Source organism: Oncorhynchus clarkii, unplaced genomic scaffold (assembly GCF_045791955.1).
Source record: "Oncorhynchus clarkii lewisi isolate Uvic-CL-2024 unplaced genomic scaffold, UVic_Ocla_1.0 unplaced_contig_8629_pilon_pilon, whole genome shotgun sequence".
NCBI lineage: Eukaryota > Metazoa > Chordata > Actinopteri > Salmoniformes > Salmonidae > Oncorhynchus > Oncorhynchus clarkii.
Genome location: NW_027257957.1, coordinates 89,115 through 112,500, shown reverse-complemented (window position 1 = coordinate 112,500; position 23,386 = coordinate 89,115). Strand labels below are relative to the sequence as shown.

General features: G+C 42.5%; 1 protein-coding gene across 2 annotated transcripts in view; it reads right to left on the bottom strand.

Moving 5' to 3' along the window:
- The window catches only part of LOC139394266 (zinc finger CW-type PWWP domain protein 2-like), a 57,820-nt gene extending 34,574 nt beyond the window's left edge, over positions 1-23,246 (bottom strand). The window contains exons 1-3 of one of the 2 annotated variants that reach the window (XM_071142292.1): positions 23,184-23,246; positions 22,506-22,856; positions 22,067-22,229 (exon numbers count right to left, since the gene is read on the bottom strand). In XM_071142292.1, the coding sequence (XP_070998393.1) occupies positions 22,067-22,229; positions 22,506-22,819 (477 nt within the window). In that variant the 5' untranslated portion in view covers positions 22,820-22,856; positions 23,184-23,246. Of the gene's footprint in view, positions 1-22,066; positions 22,230-22,505; positions 23,028-23,183 lie in introns of those variants that run through there. The other variant, XM_071142291.1, reaches the window with a different exon arrangement.
- Between the last annotated feature and the right edge of the window lie 140 nt (positions 23,247-23,386).

The window sequence follows — 23,386 nt, the reverse complement described above, 5'->3', positions numbered from 1 at the left end:
GGCCAGCTGCATGGTTTAGTAGTGTCATGATGACGGGGCCAGGCCAGCTGCATGGTTTAGTAGTGTCATGATGACTGGGACAGGCCAGCTACATGGTTTAGTAGTGTCATGATGTCTGGGACAGGCCAGCTTAATGGTTTAGTAGTGTCATGATGACTGGGACAGGCCAGCTGCATGGTTTAGTAGTGTCATGATGACTGGGACAGGCCAGCTCCACGGGGCTTCATGGTTGAGTGTGAATAGGGATACAGAGGAATCGTTGTCCCCAGCCGGCTCTCTCTGTCTCTGTTAAACCTGTCTATACGTTGTCGCCAATGAGCCTGGGGAGGAAATGAGATGCAAAGTGCACTCAGTGTCTAATGCAATCCATTACCATGACGACTACCAAAGGTCCTGTCAAAGGTCAACTGCTCACTTTGAGAATTTAACCTGAAAACAGTCCAGTCCAACTGTAGGTCTGTGCAGCAAATTCAGTCCAACTGTAGGTCTGTGCAGCAAATTCAGTCCAACTGCAGGTCTGTGCAGCAAATTCAGTCCAACTGCAGGTCTGTGCAGCAAATCCAGTCCAACTGTAGGTCTGTGCAGCAAATCCAGTCCAACTGTAGGTCTGTGCAGCAACTTCAGTCCAACTTTAGGTCTGTGCAACAAATTCAGACCAACTTTAGGTCTGTGCAACAAATTCAGACACTGCTGCAGAGATCATCAACCACCGTGGTTATGAGAGAATCTCCAGAGATCATCAACTGCCATTGTTATGGGAGAATCTACAGAGATCATCAACCGCCATTGTTATGAGAGAATCTACAGAGATCATCAACCACCATTGTTATGGGAGAATCTACAGAGATCATCAACCACCGTTGTTATGGGATAATCTACATAGATCATCAACCACCATTGTTATGGGAGAATCTACAGAGATCATCAACCACCGTGATTATGGGAGAATCTACAGAGATCATCAACCACCGTGGTTATGAGAGAATCTACAGAGATCATCAACCACCGTTGTTATGGGAGAATCTACAGAGATCATCAACCACCGTTGTTATGGTAGAATCTACAGAGATCATCAACCACCGTTGTTATGGGAGAATCTACAGAGATCATCAACCACCATTGTTATGGGAGAATCTACAGAGATCATCAACTCCCATTGTTATGGGAGAATCTACAGAGATCATCAACCACGGTTGTTATGGGAGAATCTACAGAGATCATCAACCACCATTGTTATGGGAGAATCTACAGAGATCATCAACCACCATTGTTATGGGAGAATCTACAGAGATCATCAACCAATTAGCTCTCCTTCCTACCAAAATGTGCAACTGTTCACTTCCCTTCATTGGAAGTGAAGGGAGCGACTGGTATAAGAAGTAAGAAATATGGTGGAAACTCCCCCTAGCCCATGCTTCCACCAATCCAATGCTTTTACATTTGTGGGAAGAAGTGAACAAGTGTACACTTCAGGGAAGTAGTGAACAAGTTTACACTTCAGGTGAAAGGAGATCATTTTAGGACACACTTTTATGCAATGTTGCTCTTATGAGGTATATGAAGTCATTGTGATCAGACAATGAGTCTCTCTCTCTGTTGTGTTCAGACAATGAGTCTCTCTCTCTGTTGTGTTCAGACAATGAGTCTCTCTCTCTCTCTCTCTCTCTCTCTCTCTCTCTCTCGTGTTCAGACAATGTGTCTCTCTCTCTGTCGTGTTCAGATAATGTGTCTCTCTCTCTGTCGTGTTCAAACAATGAGTCTCTCTCTCTGTCGTGTTCAGACAATGAGTCTCTCTCTCTGTCGTGTTCAAACAATGAGTCTCTCTCTCTGTCGTGTTCAGACAATGAGTCTCTCTCTCTGTCGTGTTCAGACAATGAGTCTCTCTGTTGTGTTCAGACAATGTGTCTCTCTCTCTCTGTTGTGTTCAGACAATGAGTCTCTCTCTCTGTTGTGTTCAGACAATGAGTCTCTCCCTCTGTTGTGTTCAGAAAATGAGTCTCTCTCTCTGTTGTGTTCAGATAATGAGTCTCTCTCTCTCTCTGTTGTGTTTAGACAATGAGTCTCTCTCTCTGTTGTGTTCAGACAATGAGTCTCTCTCTCTGTTGTGTTCAGACAATGTGTCTATCTCTCTGTTGTGTTCAGACAATGTCTCTCTCTCTCTGTTGTGTTCAGACAATGTGTCTCTCTCTCTGTTGTATTCAGACAATGAGTCTCTCTCTCTGTCGTGTTCAGATAATGTGTCTCTCTCTCTGTCGTGTTCAGACAATGTGTCTCTCTCTCTGTTGTGTTCAGACAATGAGTCTCTATCTCTGTTGTGTTCAGACAATGAGTCTCTCTGCTGTGTTCAATGAGTCTCTCTGCTGTGTTCAGACAATGAGTCTCTCTGCTGTGTTCAGACAATGAGTCTCTCTGCTGTGTTCAGACAATGAGTCTCTCTCTCTGTTGTGTTCAGACAATGAGTCTCTGTCTCTGTCGTGTTCAGACAATGAGTCTCTCTGCTGTGTTCAGACAATGAGTCTCTCTCTCTGTTGTGTTCAGACAATGAGTCTCTGTCTCTGTCGTGTTCAGACAATGAGTCTCTGTCTCTGTCGTGTTCAGACAATGAGTCTCTGTCGTGTTCAGACAATGAGTCTCTCTTTGTTGTGTTCAGACAATGTGTCTCTCTCTCTGTGTTTGTTAGGCTAGATGGCTGAGGGAGATGACATATGTCTAGAGCATTAGGTAACCTGGAGGGTAATTTCACTGACACACACACACACACACACACGCACACGCACACGCACACGCACACGCACACGCACACGCACACGCACACGCACACGCACACGCACACACACACACACACACAGAGAGAGACACACACACACACACACACCCTTACATGTAGAAGGGAATTTCCACTGCTGTAAAAGCCCCTTCCTCACACCAGAGAAGGTATCATACCACTATCCATGAATCCAGCTATGTTGTCCCACTGCCCACAGGATACCAGTACGGTATATCAACACTGGTATTTCCTACAGCTTAGTCAGTCATAAAGGGTTCTACTGTCTACAGGATACCAGTACAGAATATCAACACTGGTATTTCCTACAGCTTAGTCAGTCATAAAGGCTTCTACTGCCCACAGGATACCAGTACAGAATATCAACACTGGTATTTCCTACAGCTTAGTCAGTCATAAAGGGTTCTACTGCCCACAGGATACCAGTACAGAATATCAACACTGGTATTTCCTACAGCTTAGTCAGTCATAAAGGGTCCCACTGCCCACAGGATACCAGTACAGAATATCAACACTGGTATTTCCTACAGCTTAGTCAGTCATAAAGGGTTCTACTGCCCACAGGATACCAGTACAGAATATCAACACTGGTATTTCCTACAGCTTAGTCAGTCATAAAGGCTTCTACTGCCCACAGGATACCAGTACAGAATATCAACACTGGTATTTCCTACAGCTTAGTCAGTCATAAAGGGTTCTACTGCCTACAGGATACCAGTACAGAATATCAACACTGGTATTTCCTACAGCTTAGTCAGTCATAAAGGGTTCTACTGCCCACAGGATACCAGTACAGAATATCAACACTGGTATTTCCTACAGCTTAGTCAGTCATAAAGGGTCCCACTGCCCACAGGATACCAGTACGGTATATCAACACTGGTATTTCCTACAGCTTAGTCAGTCATAAAGGGTTCTACTGCCCACAGGATACCAGTACAGAATATCAACACTGGTATTTCCTACAGCTTAGTCAGTCATAAAGGGTTCTACTGTCTACAGGATACCAGTACAGAATATCAACACTGGTATTTCCTACAGCTTAGTCAGTCATAAAGGGTTCTACTGCCCACAGGATACCAGTACAGAATATCAACACTGGTATTTCCTACAGCTTAGTCAGTCATACAGGGTTCTACTGTCATCAAATATACACCCTGACCAAGTATTTCATTCATATTCTGGGTCAGGTTTCTTCTTTCTCTTCTCCTTATCATGGTCAAGGCTGTAGTGTGTCTCAGCAGCACACCGCTGAGGCAAAGCAAGCTGGTCGTATTTGTCATTTAGCAGACGCTCTTATCCAAAAGCGATTTACGGTCTATTTCCCCGTGTTTAATATGCAACAGTTTCTGTAAGGAATAAGAAACATTTCCAGCTGGTAATGAAAGGGTAATCAAACATCCCTGGGGGTTTAATGACAGAGAGGAGAGAAATTATGGACAGAGAGGAGAGAAATTATGGACAGAGAGGAGAGACATTATGGACAGAGAGGAGAGAAATTATGGACAGAGGGGAGAGAAATTAAGGGCAGAGAGGAGAGAAATTATGGACAGAGGGGAGAAATTAAGGACAGACAGTAGAGAAATTGTGGACAGAGAAGAGAGAAATTATGGACAGAGGAGAGACATTATGGACAGAGAGGAGAGAAATTATGGACAGAGGAGAGAAATTAAGGACAGAGAGGAGAGAAATTAAGGACAGAGAGGAGAGAAATTATGGACAGAGAGGAGAGACGTTATGGACAGAGGGGAGAGAAATTATGGACAGAGGAGAGAAATTATGGACAGACAGGAGAGAAATTATGGACAGAGGAGAGACATTATGGACAGAGAGGAGAGAAATTATGGACAGAGGGGAGAGAAATTATGGACAGAGGAGAGAAATTATGGACAGACAGGAGAGAAATTATGGACAGAGGAGAGACATTATGGACAGACAGGAGAGAAATTAAGGACAGGGAGGAGAGAAATTAAGGACAGAGAGGAGAGAAAAACAGAAAGGGAAGGAGAGTAGAAAGCCTGTTCCCTGAGGAGTGTCTGAACTCACACACACACACACACACGAATGTACACACACGAATGTACAGTACCAGTCAAAGGTTTGGACACACCTACGCATTCAAGGGTTTACTACATTGTAGAATAATAGTGAAGACATCAAAATTATGAAATAACACATATGGAATCATGTAGTAACCAACAAAATGAGTTAAACAAATAAAAATATATTTTATATTTGAGAATCTTCAAAGTAGCCACACTTTTCCTTGATGACGGCTTTGCACACTCTTGGCATTCTCTCAACCAGTTTAACCTGGAATGCTTTTCCAACAGTCTTGAAGGAGTTCCTACATATGCTGAGCACTTGTTGGCCGATTTCAAGTTTTCATAACAATCGGTAATCTGCATTTTTTGACACCGATCACAGCCGATTACATTGCACTCATCGAGAAGACTCCTGGATGGTATCCGAGCCTGCGGATGAACAAGACCTGCCGAATTGACGGCTTTGAACATGACCTGTGTGACTACAGTGACCTCATAGTAGCCGTTGAGAAAACGGTCGCCCTTCTGAGCTCCGAAAACCAAAAGCTGATTGACAAAGACTGATGAACTGGAATTCTGTTCTCGTCGTTGCAATCTTCGTGTTGTTGGTATTCCAGAGAAACGTGAAGGAAGGGAACTCGGTTAAGTTCATGTCAGAATTCTTTGCGGATGTGCTGGGTTCAGGCCATTGTTCCATCACCCCCTGAAGCTGGATAGAGCCCACCGCATTGGCCCCTCCCCAGCGGGCGGAGACGACAACGCCAAGCCTAGAGGGTTTATCGTCCGTTTTCCGTACTACGATGACAAGGAGCAAATGGGGAGGGAGGGAGAGAGGGAGGTGGGGAGGGAGTTGGGGAGGGAGGGAGGGAGGTGGGGAGGGAGGGAGGTGGGGAGGGAGGGAGGGAGGTAGGAAGGGAGGGAGGGAGGGAGGGAGGGAGGTGGGGAGGGAGGGAGGGATATGGTCAAATCTTGGTACTTACATTGATGTACATTCTGTAAAACTTTAATAAATAAAAGACATCAGTGGGATGGAATTCAAACTTAATTTACACTTCTGAGAGTTCTGAAAGAGAACATCCAATCGGGAGGTTAGATGAAGCCAAGCTGCAAAAATGGCTGACGATGGAGCAAGGAAATGCAGAGGCGCGAAGAGAAATATCCTTGATGTTCTCAACAAGTTCAAGTCTTGTGGCCGGTTTCACCAATGCCAGTGAGATCCCCCAAGCAGCCGAAGCTTTGACGGTAGACCTAGAGGCTGCTAGCCAGGTTTTCCAACAGCTACTGAACATACCTTGGATTAGGAAATCAGTAAATATTGAGAAATTTGTGGACAATATTTGCAGTTCAGCAGCTGTCGTCAAGTCACCAGAGATCTTTATGCCACTGCCCATAATCCCTCTTCTCCGTGAGGTCTTCAGCGTCATGAAGATGGTCTTGGCTTTAGTTATCGTTGAGCATCTGAACGACATGGCCATAAAAACAAAGAGCGGTGGTCCTCCAATGGAGACAAACATCAGGACTAAGCACATTCTGATGTGGAAGAATGCCCTGTCATTCATGCTGAGGAATGGTAGAGGTATATAGTAGTAGAGGTATATAGTGGTAGAGGTATATAGTGGTAGAGGTATATAGTGCTAGAGGTATATAGTAGTAGAGGTATATAGTAGTAGAGGTATATAGTAGTAGAAGTATATAGTGGTAGAGGTACAGTGCCTTGCGAAAGTATTCGGCCCCCTTGATCTTTGCGACCTTTTGCCACATTTCAGGCTTCAAACATAAAGATATAAAACTGTATTTTTTTGTGAAGAATCAACAACAAGTGGGACACAATCATGAAGTGGAACGACATTTATTGGATATTTCAAACTTTTTTAACAAATCAAAAACTGAAAAATTGGGCGTGCAAAATTATTCAGCCCCTTTACTTTCAGTGCAGCAAACTCTCTCCAGAAGTTCAGTGAGGATCTCTGAATGATCCAATGTTGACCTAAATGACTAATGATGATAAATACAATCCACCTGTGTGTAATCAAGTCTCCGTATAAATGCACCTGCACTGTGATAGTGTCAGAGGTCCGTTAAAAGCGCAGAGAGCATCATGAAGAACAAGGAACACACCAGGCAGGTCCGAGATACTGTTGTGAAGAAGTTTAAAGCCGGATTTGGATACAAAAAGATTTCCCAAGCTTTAAACATCCCAAGGAGCACTGTGCAAGCAATAATATTGAAATGGAAGGAGTATCAGACCACTGCAAATCTACCAAGACCTGGCCGTCCCTCTAAACTTTCAGCTCATACAAGGAGAAGACTGATCAGAGATGCAGCCAAGAGGCCCATGATCACTCTGGATGAACTGCAGAGATCTACAGCTGAGGTGGGAGACTCTGTCCATAGGACAACAATCAGTCGTATATTGCACAAATCTGGCCTTTATGGAAGAGTGGCAAGAAGAAAGCCATTTCTTAAAGATATCCATAAAAAGTGTCGTTTAAAGTTTGCCACAAGCCACCTGGGAGACACACCAAACATGTGGAAGAAGGTGCTCTGGTCAGATGAAACCAAAATTGAACTTTTTGGCAACAATGCAAAACGTTATGTTTGGCGTAAAAGCAACACAGCTGAACACACCATCCCCACTGTCAAACATGGTGGTGGCAGCATCATGGTTTGGGCCTGCTTTTCTTCAGCAGGGACAGGGAAGATGGTTAAAATTGATGGGAAGATGGATGGAGCCAAATACAGGACCATTCTGGAGGAAAACCTGATGCAGTCTGCAAAAGACCTGAGACTGGGACGGAGATTTGTCTTCCAACAAGACAATGATCCAAAACATAAAGCAAAATCTACAATGGAATGGTTCAAAAATAAACATATCCAGGTGTTAGAATGGCCAAGTCAAAGTCCAGACCTGAATCCAATCGAGAATCTGTGGAAAGAACTGAAAACTGCTGTTCACAAATGCTCTCCATCCAACCTCACTGAGCTCGAGCTGTTTTGCAAGGAGGAATGGGAAAAAATGTCAGTCTCTCGATGTGCAAAACTGATAGAGACATACCCCAAGCGACTTACAGCTGTAATCGCAGCAAAAGGTGGCGCTACAAAGTATTAACTTAAGGGGGCTGAATCATTTTGCACGCCCAATTTTTCAGTTTTTGATTTGTTAAAAAAGTTTGAAATATCCAATAAATGTCATTCCACTTCATGATTGTGTCCCACTTGTTGTTGATTCTTCACAAAAAAATACAGTTTTATATCTTTATGTTTGAAGCCTGAAATGTGGCAAAAGGTCGCAAAGTTCAAGGGGGCCGAATACTTTCGCAAGGCACTGTATATAGAGGTAGAGGTATATAGTGGTAGAGGTATATAGTGGTAGAGGTATATAGTAGTAGAGGTATATAGTAGTAGAGGTATATAGTGGTAGAGGTATATAGAGGTAGAGGTATATAGTAGTACAGTTATATAGTAGTAGAGATATATAGTATGTGGACACCCGTTCCTCGAACATCTCATTCCAAAATCATGGGTATTAATATGGAGTTGGTCCTCCCTTTGCTGCTATAACATCCTCCACTCTTCTGGGAAGGCTTTCCACTAGATGTTGGAACATTGCTGAGGTGACTTGGTTCCATTCAGTCACAACAGCATTAGTGAGGTCGGCGCATTGATGTTGGGCGATTAGGTCTGCCTCGTAGTCAGCGCTCCAATTCATCCCAAAGATGTTTGATGGGGTTGAGGTCAGGGCTCTGTACAGGCCAGTCAAGTTCTTCCACACCAATCTTGACGAACCATTTCTGTATGGACCTTGCTTTCTGCACAGGGGCATTGTCATGCTGAAACAGGAAAGGGCCTTCCAAAAAACGGTTGTCTCAAAGTTGGAAGCACAGAATCGTCTAGAATGTCATTGTATGCTGTAGCGTTAAGATTTCCCTTCACTGGAACTAAGGGACCTGAACCATGAAAAACAGCCCCAGATCCTTATTCCTCATCCACCAAAAACTTTACAGTTGGCACTATGCATTCGGGCAGGTAGCGTTCTCCTGACATTCGACAAACCGAGATTGTGAGCTTTACACCACTCCGGGCGACGCTTGGCATTGCACATGGAGATCTTAGAGGCTGCTCGGGCCATGAAAACCCATTTCATGAAGCTCCAGACGAACAGTTCTTGTGTGCAGCTGCTCGGGCCATGAAAACCCATTTCATGAAGCTCCTGACGAACAGTTCTTGTGTGCAGCTGCTCGGGCTATGAAAACCCATTTCATGAAGCTCCTGACGAACAGTTCTTGTGTGCTGACGTTGCTTCCAGAGCCAGCTTGGAACTCGGTAGTGAAACAGGCAATTTTTACGCGCTTCCGCACACAGCGGTCCTGTTCTGTGAGCTTTTGTGGCCTACCACTTCGCGGCTGAGCCGTTGTTGCTCCTAAACGTTTCCACTTCCCAAAAACGGCACTTACAGTTGACCGGGGGCAGCTCTAGCAGGGCAGAAATTTGACAAACTGACTTGTTGGAAAGGTGGCATCCTATGACGGTGCCACGTTGAAAGTCACTGAGCTCTTCAGTAAGGCCGTTCTACTGGCAATGTTTGTCTATGGAGATTGTATGGCTGTGTGCTTAATGTTATACACCTGTCAGCAACGGGTTTGGCTGAAATTTGCTAAATCTGCAGTGCTGCTGGTCTGGTCTGCATGGATGAGGAAGACTAGAGGTCAGGTCACATCCAGGCAGACAGACAGGACCCAGTGGAGAGCTGCAGCACCGTAAAGACCTGTGGTTTAATGAGACGTTCTCCATAATAAATGCTACCTTACGGTAGAGCAGTCTGTCCCTCACAGCAAGGAGCCCAGGTACCATCCAACCAGTTTACACCGCAGGAGATTCAGGAGATTCATCATGTGTGTGTGTGTGTGTGAGTGTGTGTGTCTAATTTAACATTCCAGTTTTAATACTAAGATCATCACTCTGCTGATCATTCCGACTGTATGAACACATCCTAGACTGATTGGTTCTGTAAGGATTCAACTCATAGAGAGAGACAGAGAGAGAGAGAGAGAGAGAGAGAGAGAGAGAGAGAGAGGGAGAGAGACAGAGAGACAGAGAGAGAGACAGAGAGAGAGAGAGAGACAGAGAGAGAGACAGAGAGAAACAGAGAGAGAGAGCGAGAGAGAGAGCGAGAGAGAGCGAGAGAGATGGAGAGAGAGAGAGAGAGAGATGGAGAGAGAGAGAGAGAGATGGAGACACTGAGAGAGAGATACAGAGATACAGAGAGAGAGAGAGACAGAGATACAGAGAGAGAGACAGAGAGAGAAAGAGAGAGAGAGACAGAGAGAGAGAGAGAGAGAGAGAGACTAGAGGGCTACATTGTCATCTCTCTCTCCTAACAGATGTTCTCTCACTCACTAATTGGCCAAGCAGCAAAAACGTAGGGTGTTTCTCAATACGCATACTACCGCGCTCCACACTCTCATGCTCCGAGTGCATTCTCAGAGGACGTTCTTGTGAGAATGAGAGTGTGGAGAACACATAAAACATTACACTTGAGAAGCACTCCCCCTACTGTATTACCTCACGCTGCACATCCTCATTCACTAACCCTTCTTCCAGACAGGACATTGGCAACAATAGAGACCAAACAAGATATACACAAAACATTTTACTTCATAACTATCTGCTAGCTATATGTGAATCGTAAAAAATGTAGCTAACCCAGCTGGTTTAACAGGCAAAAATGATCTAAAACTAATGTTATGCAAGGTAGATGTCAATTATTCGTGGCTATCTGGCTCGCTAACAGTACTAGTAGCCCTAACAGTACTTGTAGCTAGCCAGTTAGCCCTAACAGTACTAGTAGCCCTAACAGTACTAGTAGCTAGCCAGTTAGCCCTAACAGTACTAGTAGCCCTAACAGTACTAGTAGCTAGCCAGTTAGCCCTAACAGTACTAGTAGCCCTAATAGTACTAGTAGCTAGCCAGTTAGACCTAACAGTACTAGTAGCCAGCCAGTTAGCCCTAACAGTACTATTAGCTAGCCAGTTAGCCCTATCAGTACTAGTAGCTAGCCAGTTAGCCCTAACAGTACTAGTCTAGTAGCTAGCCAGTTAGCCCTAACAGTACTAGTCTAGTAGCTAGCCAGTTAGCCCTATCAGTACTAGTAGCCAGCCAGTTAGCCCCAACAGTACTAGTAGCCCTAGCAGTACTAGTAGCCCTAACAGTACTAGTAGCCCTAACAGTACTAGTAGCCCTAACAGTACTAGTAGCTAGCCAGTTAGCCCTAACAGTACTAGTCTAGTAGCTAGCCAGTTAGCCCTATCAGTACTAGTAGCCAGCCAGTTAGCTCCAACAGTACTAGTAGCCCTAACAGTACTAGTAGCCCTAACATTACTAGTAGCCCTAACAGTACTAGTAGCTAGCCAGTTAGATCTATCAGTACTAGTAGCCCTATCAGTACTAGTAGCCAGCCAGTTAGCCCTAACAGTACTAGTAGCCCTAACAGTACTAGTAGCTAGCCAATTAGCCCTATCAGTACTAGTAGCCAGCTAGTTAGCCCTAACAGTACTAGTAGCCCTAACAGTACTAGTAGCCCTAACAGTACTAGTAGCCCTAACAGTACTAGTAGCTAGCCAGTTAGCCCTAACAGTACTAGTAGCCCTAACAGTACTAGTAGCTAGCCAGTTAGCCCTAACAGTACTAGTAGCCCTAACAATACTAGTAGCTAGCCAGTTAGCCCTAACAGTACTAGTCTAGTAGCTAGCCAGTTAGCCCTAACAGTACTAGTAGCCCTAACAGTACTAGTAGCCAGCCAGTTAGCCCTAACAGTACCAGTAGCCCTAACAGTACTAGTAGCCCTAACAGTACTAGTAGCTAGCCAGTTAGCCCTAACAGTACTAGTAGCCCTATCAGTACTAGTAGCTAGCCAGTTAGCCCTAACAGTGCTAAAGATAAAAGATTTAAAAAATATTGTAGTCAGGCATCATATGAGATGTGAGTAGTGAACACTTAATTCCAAAGTCGGAGTGTATCTTCTCTGGCTTCACTTCAAATAATGGCCTCTATTGATTTCAAGAAATGTTATGTTATTACGTGGTTGAGTCATATTTCTTTGCATACATTCTGTTGCCGCTTGCATCGATGCATGTTGCTTTAAAAAAATGTTTTACAAACGGAGTATGCATAGGAGAAGTGCCCTCCGTGCTCCAGGTTCACATACTTTGATTTGGAGTGATACGCCGACCCTCCCGTGCTCTAATTTGCATGCTCAAAACACGATAGAATGCATTTTGCAAAAGAATCTCACAGGCACAAAAAAAAAACAGACAGAGCCAAGAGTGCTGCTGTTGCCTCTGTTCCCTTTGTTCTGAATTCCGGATGACTGACGTGCCCAAAGTAAACTGCCTGTTACTCAGGCCCAGAAGCTAGGATATGCATTGGATAGAAAACACTCTGAAGTTTCAAAAACTGTTAAAATAATGTCTGTGAGAAAAACAGAACTGATATGGCAGGCGAAAACCTGAGGAAAATCCATCCAGGAAATGGGATTTTCTTTTTGTTGATGTGAGTGGTTTTCCCATTGACAGCCTATTGACTATCTAACGGGTTAGGGCCCATATTGCAGTTCCTATGGCGTCCACTAGATGTCAACAGTCTTTAGACATGGTTTCAGGCTTGTTTTCTGAAAAAACGACGAGTAAAGACCTTCTGGTCAGGGGACTGGGGGAATCATGCAGTACTTGTTTGGTCGCAGGACCGTGTGCGTGCTCTTCGTTGTTTTTCCTTTCTATTGAATACGCTTTTGTCCTGTTGAAATATTATCAATTATTTAGATAATTGACGACCTGAGGATTAATTATAAACGTCGTTTGACATGTTTTAACGAACTTTACCGGTACTATTAGGATGCATTCATCTGCATGTTTTGACCTCCTTTGAGCCAGTGGGTTACTGAACAAAACGCTCCAACAAAATTGAGTTTTTGGGATATAAAGAGGGACTTTATCGAACAAAACAACCATTTATTGTGTAGCTGGGACCCTTGTGATGCAACCAGATGAAGAACTTCAAAGGTAAGTGATTAATTTTATCGCTATTAATTTTATAGCTAAGCACTGCAGGTAGTCTGGTTATGTAGACGAATTCCCCTTCAGGGATATAAAGCACTGCAGGTAGTCTGGTTATGTAGACGAATTCCCCTTCAGGGATATAAAGCACTGCAGGTAGTCTGGTTATGTAGACTAATTCCCCTTCAGGGTATAAAACACTGCAGGTAGTCTGGTTATGTAGACTAATTCCCCTTCAGGGTATAAAACACTGCAGGTAGTCTGGTTATGTAGACTAATTCCCCTTCAGGGATATAAAACACTGCAGGTAGTCTGGTTATGTAGACTAATTCCCCTTCAGGGATATAAAACACTGCAGGTAGTCTGGTTATGTAGACTAATTCCCCTTCAGGATATAAAACACTGCAGGTAGTCTGGTTATGTAGACTAATTCCCCTTCAGGGATATAAAACAATGCAGGTAGTCTGGTTATGTAGACTAATTCCCCTTCAGGGATATAAATCACTGCATGTAGTCTGGTTATTTCAACTAATTCCCCTTCAGGGTATAAAGCACTGCAGGTAGTCTGGTTATGTAGACTAATTCCCCTTCAGGATATAAAGCACTGCAGGTAGTCTGGTTATGTAGACTAATTCTCCTTCAGGGATATAAAGCAGAACTGTAGAACTGTATGAACGCCAGTCTTATGATAAACAGGCAACTCAACGTTAATAGCAGTATCAGATCGTAGAGCTCGTCCTTCTTCAAACAGCGGGTTGGATGGGAGATTCTACTAATTCCCCTTCAGGGATATAAAGCAGAACTGTGTAGTGGTCTATTAAAGCAGTATCAGATCGTAGAGCTCGTCCTTCTTCAATCAGCGGGTTGGATGGGAGATTCTACTAATTCCCCTTCAGGGATATAAAGCAGAACTGTGTAGTGGTCTATTAAAGCAGTATCAGATCGTAGAGCACGTCCTTCTTCAATCAGCGGGTTGGATGGGAGATTCTACTAATTCCCCTTCAGGGATATAAAGCAGAACTGTGTAGTGGTCTATTAAAGCAGTATCAGATCGTAGAGCTCGTCCTTCTTCAATCAGCGGGTTGGATGGGAGATTCTACTAATTCCCCTTCAGGGATATAAAGCAGAACTGTGTGGTGGTTTATTAAAGTATCAGTATCAGATCGTAGAGCTCGTCCTTCTTCAAACAGCGGGTTGGATGGGAGATTCTACTAATTCCCCTTCAGGGATATAAAGCAGAACTGTGTAGTGGTCTATTAAAGCAGAATCAGATCGTAGAGCTCGTCCTTCTTCAATCAGCGGGTTGGATGGGAGATTCTACTAATTCAATTAGCTGTTTTCCTATTCACCATCAGCAGTGTCACAGTATGGGACAAACTCACAGTACACTTTTATGACCCGAAGCAGGCAATGTCGTGCAGCAACTACCAAGATGTAGGGTGCAGTATACACACACACACACACACACCTCGCTGAGCTCTCAGGAGCAGCTCTGCAGTGTAATTAAAAGGAAAGACATGGCTGCAGCATCACATTAACCCTGTCTGTCTGTCTGTCTGTCTGTCTGTCTGTCTGTCACTCTGAGGTCAACCTATCAAGGACATGAGGCCTTGTTTAAAGCATTCTGGAACCTTCTGGAACACAGGCCACAGATTCACAGACCAGCCTACTGTGTACAATAGAGAATTCACAGTCCACAGATTCACAGACCAGCCTACTGTATACAAGAGAGAATTCACAGTCCAAAGATTCACAGACCAGCCTACTGTGTACAAGAGAGAATTCCCAGTCCAAAGATTCACAGACCAGCCTACTGTGTACAAGAGAGAATACACAGTCCAAAGATTCACAGACCAGCCTACTGTGTACAACAATACAGAAGAGAATTCCGCAGTCTATGGCTGTCTAGTGCACAAAGCCTACATTTATACAGTACATATACTGTCTAGTGCACTAAGCCTACATTTATACAGTATATACACTGTCTAGTGCACTAAGCCTACATTTATACAGTATATATACTGTCTAGTGCACTAAGCCTTCATTTATACAGTATATATACTGTCTAGTGCACAAAGCCTACATTTATACAGTATATATACTGTCTAGTGCACTAAGCCTACATTTTACCAGAGGCCATAGGGCTGAACACCATGAAGGGAAAAGGGTTCCATGTGGGACACCACCCTGTCTGTTATACAGTATTGGTTTGGTCCATCACCACCCTGTCTGTTATACAGTATTGTCTTGGTCCCTCACCATCCTGTCTGTTATAATATACAGTATTGTCTTGGTCCCTCACCATCCTGTCTGTTATAATATACAGTATTGTCTTGGTCCCTCACCATCCTGTCTGTTATAATATACAGTATTGTCTTGGTCCCTCCCCATCCTGTCTGTTATAATATACAGTATTGGTTTGGTCCCTCCCCATCCTGCCTGTTATAATATACAGTATTGGTTTGGTCCCTCCCCATCCTGTCTGTTATAATATACAGTATTGGTTTGGTCCCTCCCTACCCTGTCATAATATACAGTATTGGCTTGGTCCCTCCCCATCCTGTCTGTTATAATATACAGTATTGGCTTGGTCTCTCCCCATCCTGTCTGTAATAATATACAGTATTGGCTTGGTCCCTCCCCATCCTGTCTGTTATAATATACAGTATTGGCTTGGTCCCTCCCCATCCTGTCTGTTATAATATACAGTATTGGCTTGGTCCCTTCCCATCCTGTCTGTTATAATATACAGTATTGGCTTGGTCCCTCCCCATCCTGTCTGTAATAATATACAGTATTGGCTTGGTCCCTCCCCATCCTGTCTGTTATAATATACAGTATTGGTTTGGTCCCTCCCTACCCTGTCATAATATACAGTATTGGCTTGGTCCCTCCCCATCCTGTCTGTTATAATATACAGTATTGGTTTGGTCCCTCCCTACCCTGTCATAATATACAGTATTGGCTTGGTCCCTCCCCATCCTGTCTGTTATAATATACAGTATTGGCTTGGTCCCTCCCGATCCTGTCTGTTATAATATACAGTATTGGCTTGTTCCCTCCCCATCCTGTCTGTTATAATATACAGTATTGGCTTGGTCCCTCCCCATCCTGTCTGTTATAATATACAGTATTGGCTTGGTCCCTCCCCATCCTGTCTGTTATAATATACAGTATTGTCTTGGTCCCTCCCCATCCTGTCTGTCATATTATACAGTATTGGTTTGGTCCCTCCCCATCCTGTCTGTTAAAATATACAGTATTGGTTTGGTCCCTCCCTACCCTGTCATAATATACAGTATTGGCTTGGTCCCTCCCCATCCTGTCTGTTATAATATACAGTATTGGCTTGGTCCCTCCCCATCCTGTCTGTTATAATATACAGTATTGGCTTGGTCCCTTCCCATCCTGTCTGTTATAATATACAGTATTGGCTTGGTCCCTCCCCATCCTGTCTGTAATAATATACAGTATTGGCTTGGTCCCTCCCCATCCTGTCTGTTATAATATACAGTATTGGTTTGGTCCCTCCCTACCCTGTCATAATATACCGTACTGGCTTGGTCCCTCCCCATCCTGTCTGTTATAATATACAGTACTGGCTTGGTCCCTCCCCATCCTGTCTGTTATAATATACAGTATTGGCTTGGTCCCTCTCCATCCTGTCTGTTATAATATACAGTATTGGCTTGGTCCCTCCCCACCCAAACTCACATTTTTCACAGCTGATAAATGAACTGCTGAAAAGCCTGAATCGATTGAGGCACACACACACACACACACTAGCAGTCCTAGTAAGCCTACCTTGAGTTGTGAGAGGTTGTGAGGATTCAGACGTTCCACTGCATTTTCCCAATTTGGCCCAAAACACATTGAGTAAATATTTGCTCTAAATGTTTACTTATCATCCTAATGTTTCACGATATACCCCGCAGTAGGTTTACAACATATTAACAGCGAAATATAAACCTTAAAATTAGTTTTTTCAGAGTTTAAAGTGACATTGTATCTTCGACCAGTACTTCTACATTGTATCTTCGACCAGTACTCGCCACCGCAAATTGTTTGTGGGCTGATGAGGAAAGTGTGCCGGTGGCACACTGAGATTCTAGAACACATTGTGAGGGATCTTAGAACAGTCCTCCAAACAGAATCCTTTCAGATCCTTAATATCCTCTTTTCAATTCACACCACAGGTTTTCAATATGTTTAAAGTTCGGAGACTTGATTTTGTGGTCAATTAACCATTTCTTTGTGGATGTTGATGTGTGCTTGGGGTTATCGTCTTGCTGGAAGATCCACTTGTGGCAAAGTGTCAGTCTCCTGGCAGAGACAACCATGTTTTTATCTAAAATGTCCTGGTACTGGGTAAAGTTCATGATGCCGTTGACCTTAACAAGGATCCCAGGACCAGTGGAGGCTAAACAGCCATAACATCACAGATCCACCACCATGTTTTACAGTAGGTATGAGGTTATTTTCTACATATGCATCCTTCTTTCACACGCCAAACCATTGTGTGTTCGTTACCAAAGAGCTCTAGAGAGAGATAACTAGAGTCACCCATTACTAACAACCTCCACTACACCGTGATGAATAAACCAGAAACATATGAAGACCCTCACAGACTCTGTGTTCATAACAACAAACCAGGAATCAAATAACCTGAAAAGCTGCTGACCAGCTAAGAACAGAAAACATCAAGTAGACAGAAAATCTCTGCCAGTGAAGCTGTTTAGACTGGTAGGAAGTAGGTAGGAAGTAGGTAGGATGTCGGTAGGAAGAAGGGGTATATACAGTACATTATCCTGCTATATACAGTACATTATCCTGCTATATACAGTACATTATCCTGCTATATACAGTACATTATCCTGCTATATACAGTACATTATCCTGCTATATACAGTACATTATCATGCTATATACAGCACATTATCCTGCTATATACAGCACATTATCCTGCACCATACTGCTATATACAGTACATTATCCTGCTATATACAGTACATTATCGTGTACTATACTGCTATATGCAGTACATTATCATGCACTATACTGCTATATACAGTACGTTATCCTGCAATATACTGCTATATATAGTACACTATACTGATATATACAGTACATTATCCTGGACCATACTGATATATACAGTACATTATACTGCACTATACTGCTATATACAGTACACTATACTGATATATACAGTACATTATCCTGGACCATACTGATATATACAGTAAACTATACTGCTATATACAGTACATTATCCTGCTATATACAGTACATTATCATGCGCCATACTGCTATATACAGTACACTATACTGATATATACAGTACATTATACCGCTATATACAGTACATTATCCTGCAATATACTGCTATATACAGTACACTATACTGATATATACAGTACATTATCCTGGACCATACTGATATATACAGTACACTATACCGCTATATACAGTACATTATTCTGCGCCATACTGCTATATACAGTATATTATCCTGCTATATACGGTACATTATCCTGGACCATACTGCTATATACAGTACATTATCCTGCTATATACAATACATTATCCTGCTCCATACTGCTATATACAGTACATTATCCTGCTATTAACAATACATTATCCTGCTATATACAGTACATTATCATGCGCCATACTGCTATATACAGTACATTATCCTGCTATATACAGTACATTATTCTGTACTATACTGCTATATACAGTACATTATCATGCACTATACTGCTATATACAGTACATTATCCTGCTCCATACTGATATATACAGTACATTATCCTGCTATATACAGTACATTACCATGCACTATACTGATATATACAGTACATTATCCTGCTCCATACTGCTATATACAGTACATTATCCTGCTATATACAGTACATTATCCTGCACCATACTGCTATATACAGTACATTATCCTGCTATATACAGTACATTATCCTGTACTATCCTGCTATATACAGTACATTATTCTGGACCATACTGCTATATACAGTACATTATCCTGCACTAAACTGCTATATACACTACCTTATCTTGCTCCATACTGCTATATACAGTACATTATCCTGCTATATACAGTACATTATCCTGCGCTATACAGTACATTATCGTGTACTATACTGCTATATACAGTACATTATCATGCACTATACTGCTATATACAGTACATTATCCTGCTCCATACTGCTATATACAGTACATTATCCTGCTATATACAGTACATTATCCTGCGCTATACAGTACATTATCGTGTACTATACTGCTATATACAGTACATTATCATGCACTATACTGCTATATACAGTACATTATCCTGCTCCATACTGCTATATACAGTACATTATCCTGCACTATACTGCTATATACAGTACATTATCCTGCTATATACAATACATTATCCTGCTATATACAGTACATTATTCTGTACTATACTGCTATATAGAATACATTATCATGCACTATACTGCTATATACAGTACATTATAATGCTATATACAGGACATTATCATGCGCCATACTGCTATATACAGTACATTATCCTGCTATATACAGTACATTATCATGCACTATACAGCTATATACAGTACATTATACTGCTATATACAGTACATTATCCTGGACCATACCGCTATATACAGTACATTATCCTGCTATATACACAGTACATTATCCTGCTCCATACTGCTATATAATGTACATTATCCCGCACTATACTGATATATACACTACATTATCACACTATGTACAGTACATTATCCCACTCCATACTGCTATATACAGTACAATATTCTACACCATACTGCTATATACAGTACATTATCCTGCTATATACAGTACATTATCCTGTACTATACTGCTATATACAGTACATTATCCTGAGGTAATTAAGCAGTGATTGTCGCTGCACTACCGTGGTTCTCTTGTCTGATACCAAGGTTTATTTCCTCCATTCTCTGAACTTTAAACACCATGAGGAATACAACAGCCAGCCGTGTTGCACTGGAATAAGAATAACATACGATGACAACTTGAGAATGAATGAACACAGAGAAAGATTTAACAAACGGGCCAAACAGGAAAGACTGTACTGAGGTTGAAGGCTTCTTCATACTGCCAGTCACCACATATGTCTTCAACAATGACCACAGTAAACAAATATTTTTGAAAAATATAACATTTCAATGAAATATCATACAATATAAAGCACTTTAAGGGGAAAGGATTAACATGTCTTGAAGAAAAAAACTATCTGGAAATATCTTGTTTAAAAAATAAAAAAAATCTCTTTATTTCTTGTTTCCTGCAGTCATCAGGTCCTCCAGACAGATGGCGCTGTCAAACCTGAACCCTTCTATGATCAGAGTGTCTCCGTCCTCCTCGATGCCGGCATCCCACATCCTAATCCTCTGGTCCCGCTGTCACAACACCAATAACACACATAACATGTAGCGACGTCATTTTATCTCATTGAAAATAGTCAAATCATTGGCTGTGTGTACAGTGTCACATATCCTAATAGCAGTGGATACTGGATACCCAGGAGATTGTTAGTAACATACAGAAGTTACTAGAACCTAAAAAAAAAAATGTCTCTACCTTGCCCTGGTTGTCCTGCTGGTTGGAGTATTGTCTGAGCATCCTCTCAATAGCATGCATTAACCTCTGAGCCTGACTCAACACTGACACACAGTCATAGGGGGGGGGGGGGGGGGGGGGGGGGGGTCACATCATGCAACACAGAATCAACACATTATCATCACAGAACTATTTGGACAACAGCACAGCATCATCTGCATATATCTGAATGTATTTTTTTCTGCCTATTTCAAATAAGAAACAGATTTAAAATATGAAACATTGGAAGCCGATTCTGGAAACTTCCTGAATGTCGTTAAAAAAACAAATGTACCATGTTAATAAAAGACAGTGGTCAGGTGACAGTATCTCAGAGACTCTTATCAATGCAGTTATTCAGATGTAAGTCTACTCACAATCCTGTGGCTGGAAGTGGCTGATCTGCAGTCTCTCCTCACAGCCCATCTCCCTGACCTTAGCCACCTCCTCCATCGCCACCTCATACGACTTCCTCATAGCGCCTCGCAGGTTCCTGTATCTGGGCTATGCCGGATTTAAAAAAAATGTTTATTTTGTTTCTCAGACACAGATTAAGCCTAGTTTTGGAATTTAAAAAAAAAAAACATTTTTTTTTATTAGAGATTCTCCATTGAGAGGTTTTCTAGTTTTAGGACCAGGCGAAATCTGTGTCTGGAAAAAAACAGCGCAAAATGTTTTTAACTCCCTCCACGATAGAGTATGTGTAACGTTCCTCGTCGGGCAAAAGAGAAGAGGACCAAAATGCAGCGTGATGATTATCCATTTTAATAGAATACTTGAACAACGAACAAAAAAACACTAAACTGACAAAATGAACAAAGACTAAACAGTACCGTGACCACCAACACTGGAAACAGGAACAATCACCCACACCCCACAATACAAAACAGGCCACCTAAATATGGTTCCCAATCAGAGACAATGACTAACACCTGCCTCTGATTGCGAACAATATCAGGCCAAACACATCGAAACAGACAAACTAGACATACAACATAGAATGCCCACTCATATCACACCCCGACCAACCAAAACATAGAAACAAACAAACTAGACATACAACATAGAATGCCCACTCATATCACACCCCGACCAACCAAAACATAGAAACAAACAAACTAGACATACAACATAGAATGCCCACTCATATCACACACACCCTGACCAACCAAAACATAGAAACAAACAAACTAGACATACAACATAGAAGGCCCACTCATATCACACCCTGACCAACCAAAACATAGAAACAGACAAACTAGACATACAACATAGAAGGCCCACTCATATCACACCCTGACCAACCAAAAAATAGAAACAGACAAACTAGACATACAACATAGAAGGCCCACTCATATCACACCCCGACCAACCAAAACATAGAAACAGACAAACTAGACATACAACATAGAATGCCCGCTATAACTATGGTCAGTGTGTGACAGTATGTCTCGTCATATCACTGAATCTTTCATCTCTATTCGCCTTCACTAACGAACATTAAACTGAAACAGAAATAAAAAGATACATACTCTAGTGGAGGAGTTGTGGTAGAGTTCTACATGCTTGGCAGCAGCCCAGAATCTGGTATGAGGTTTCCCCAGGAACTCAACATGGTAGTGCTCCACATAACCCTCGCTGTCCAGCCTCACATACTCCTCCACGTTGGGGTCTGGACTTAGAATGGCTGGCCACCTGGAGAGAGCAACAATGATTAGTTAACGCTTTATCTAAGGCCTAACACTGGTATGGATGAATTCAATAGAACTAACTGTAGTAGCTAAGGGACGGTTTTCATGGAACTAGATTAAACCTATTTCTGGACTAAAAAGATATTTAGGCCTAGGGTTCGTGCCTGTTGTCATGGAACTAAATTAAACCTACTTCTGGACTAAAAAGCCCTTTCAGGCCTAGCCTTGATCTGAGTCCTGGAAACGGGCACATAAGTGCCGACTGCCAACCATCCCGTACCATGGCCAGTTACATGCTTTCACCAGCACCAGGCTCCCGACAGGCAGCCCGGAGTACACAACCTTCAGGCCATGTTCCTTGAACTGGGAGTTGTTGGGGAAAGGGCCCTGAGGGATGCTGCAGTGGCTGAACAGAGGGTCTGGGTTCATATGACAGTGCCAGGACCTGCCATGGTCCGGCTCAGCCACCGTTTCATCACTCTTTGGTACCAGTCTCCACTTTAGACATCTGGGAGACTCGCACTGGACCCAGGTCTTGTCTGCATAGTAGGATGTTTCATCCTCATTGGCATTCAGGTCTGGAAGAAGACTCATTTTTGTTTTACAGCTGAACTGAGCGATCTTGGCTGACCTAAACAAGCAAACACAAACATGTTGGCTAGCTAGCCCATCTGATATTGTCATAGAGACAATAAATCAGTGTCAGCGATCTATAATGTATTTGCTAAGACTACTTGCTAGCAAATATGTTTGAATATACTAAGCTACTAGCTAGACAATGAATGAATGGCCTTTGCTAATGATCCACACATTTAGATCGTCATGATTCTAGCTAACGTTAGCCAGCTGGCTAACAACATTCTAGCTTTGGATGAAAAAAATAATCATTCTTCTTAGCACCTAGCTAACGTCCCTCTTCGTTCAAGTCGTTTCAAAAATATATTAATAGGTAACTTACTGGCTGGCTAGCTATCTCCGAATAAATGTATTTAACCTTACACAGATTGAATCGCTAATGTGCATCACTACTACTAGCGAATTTAGCTAGCCAGCTCGCCAATTTAGCATTTTGCTAGCTACCCGGCAAAAGGCTAAAATAATCGAGTGTCGAACTTTGCAGGGGGAGAGGTCAGAAGAAACCCGAGACCAGAAATGCTGTTC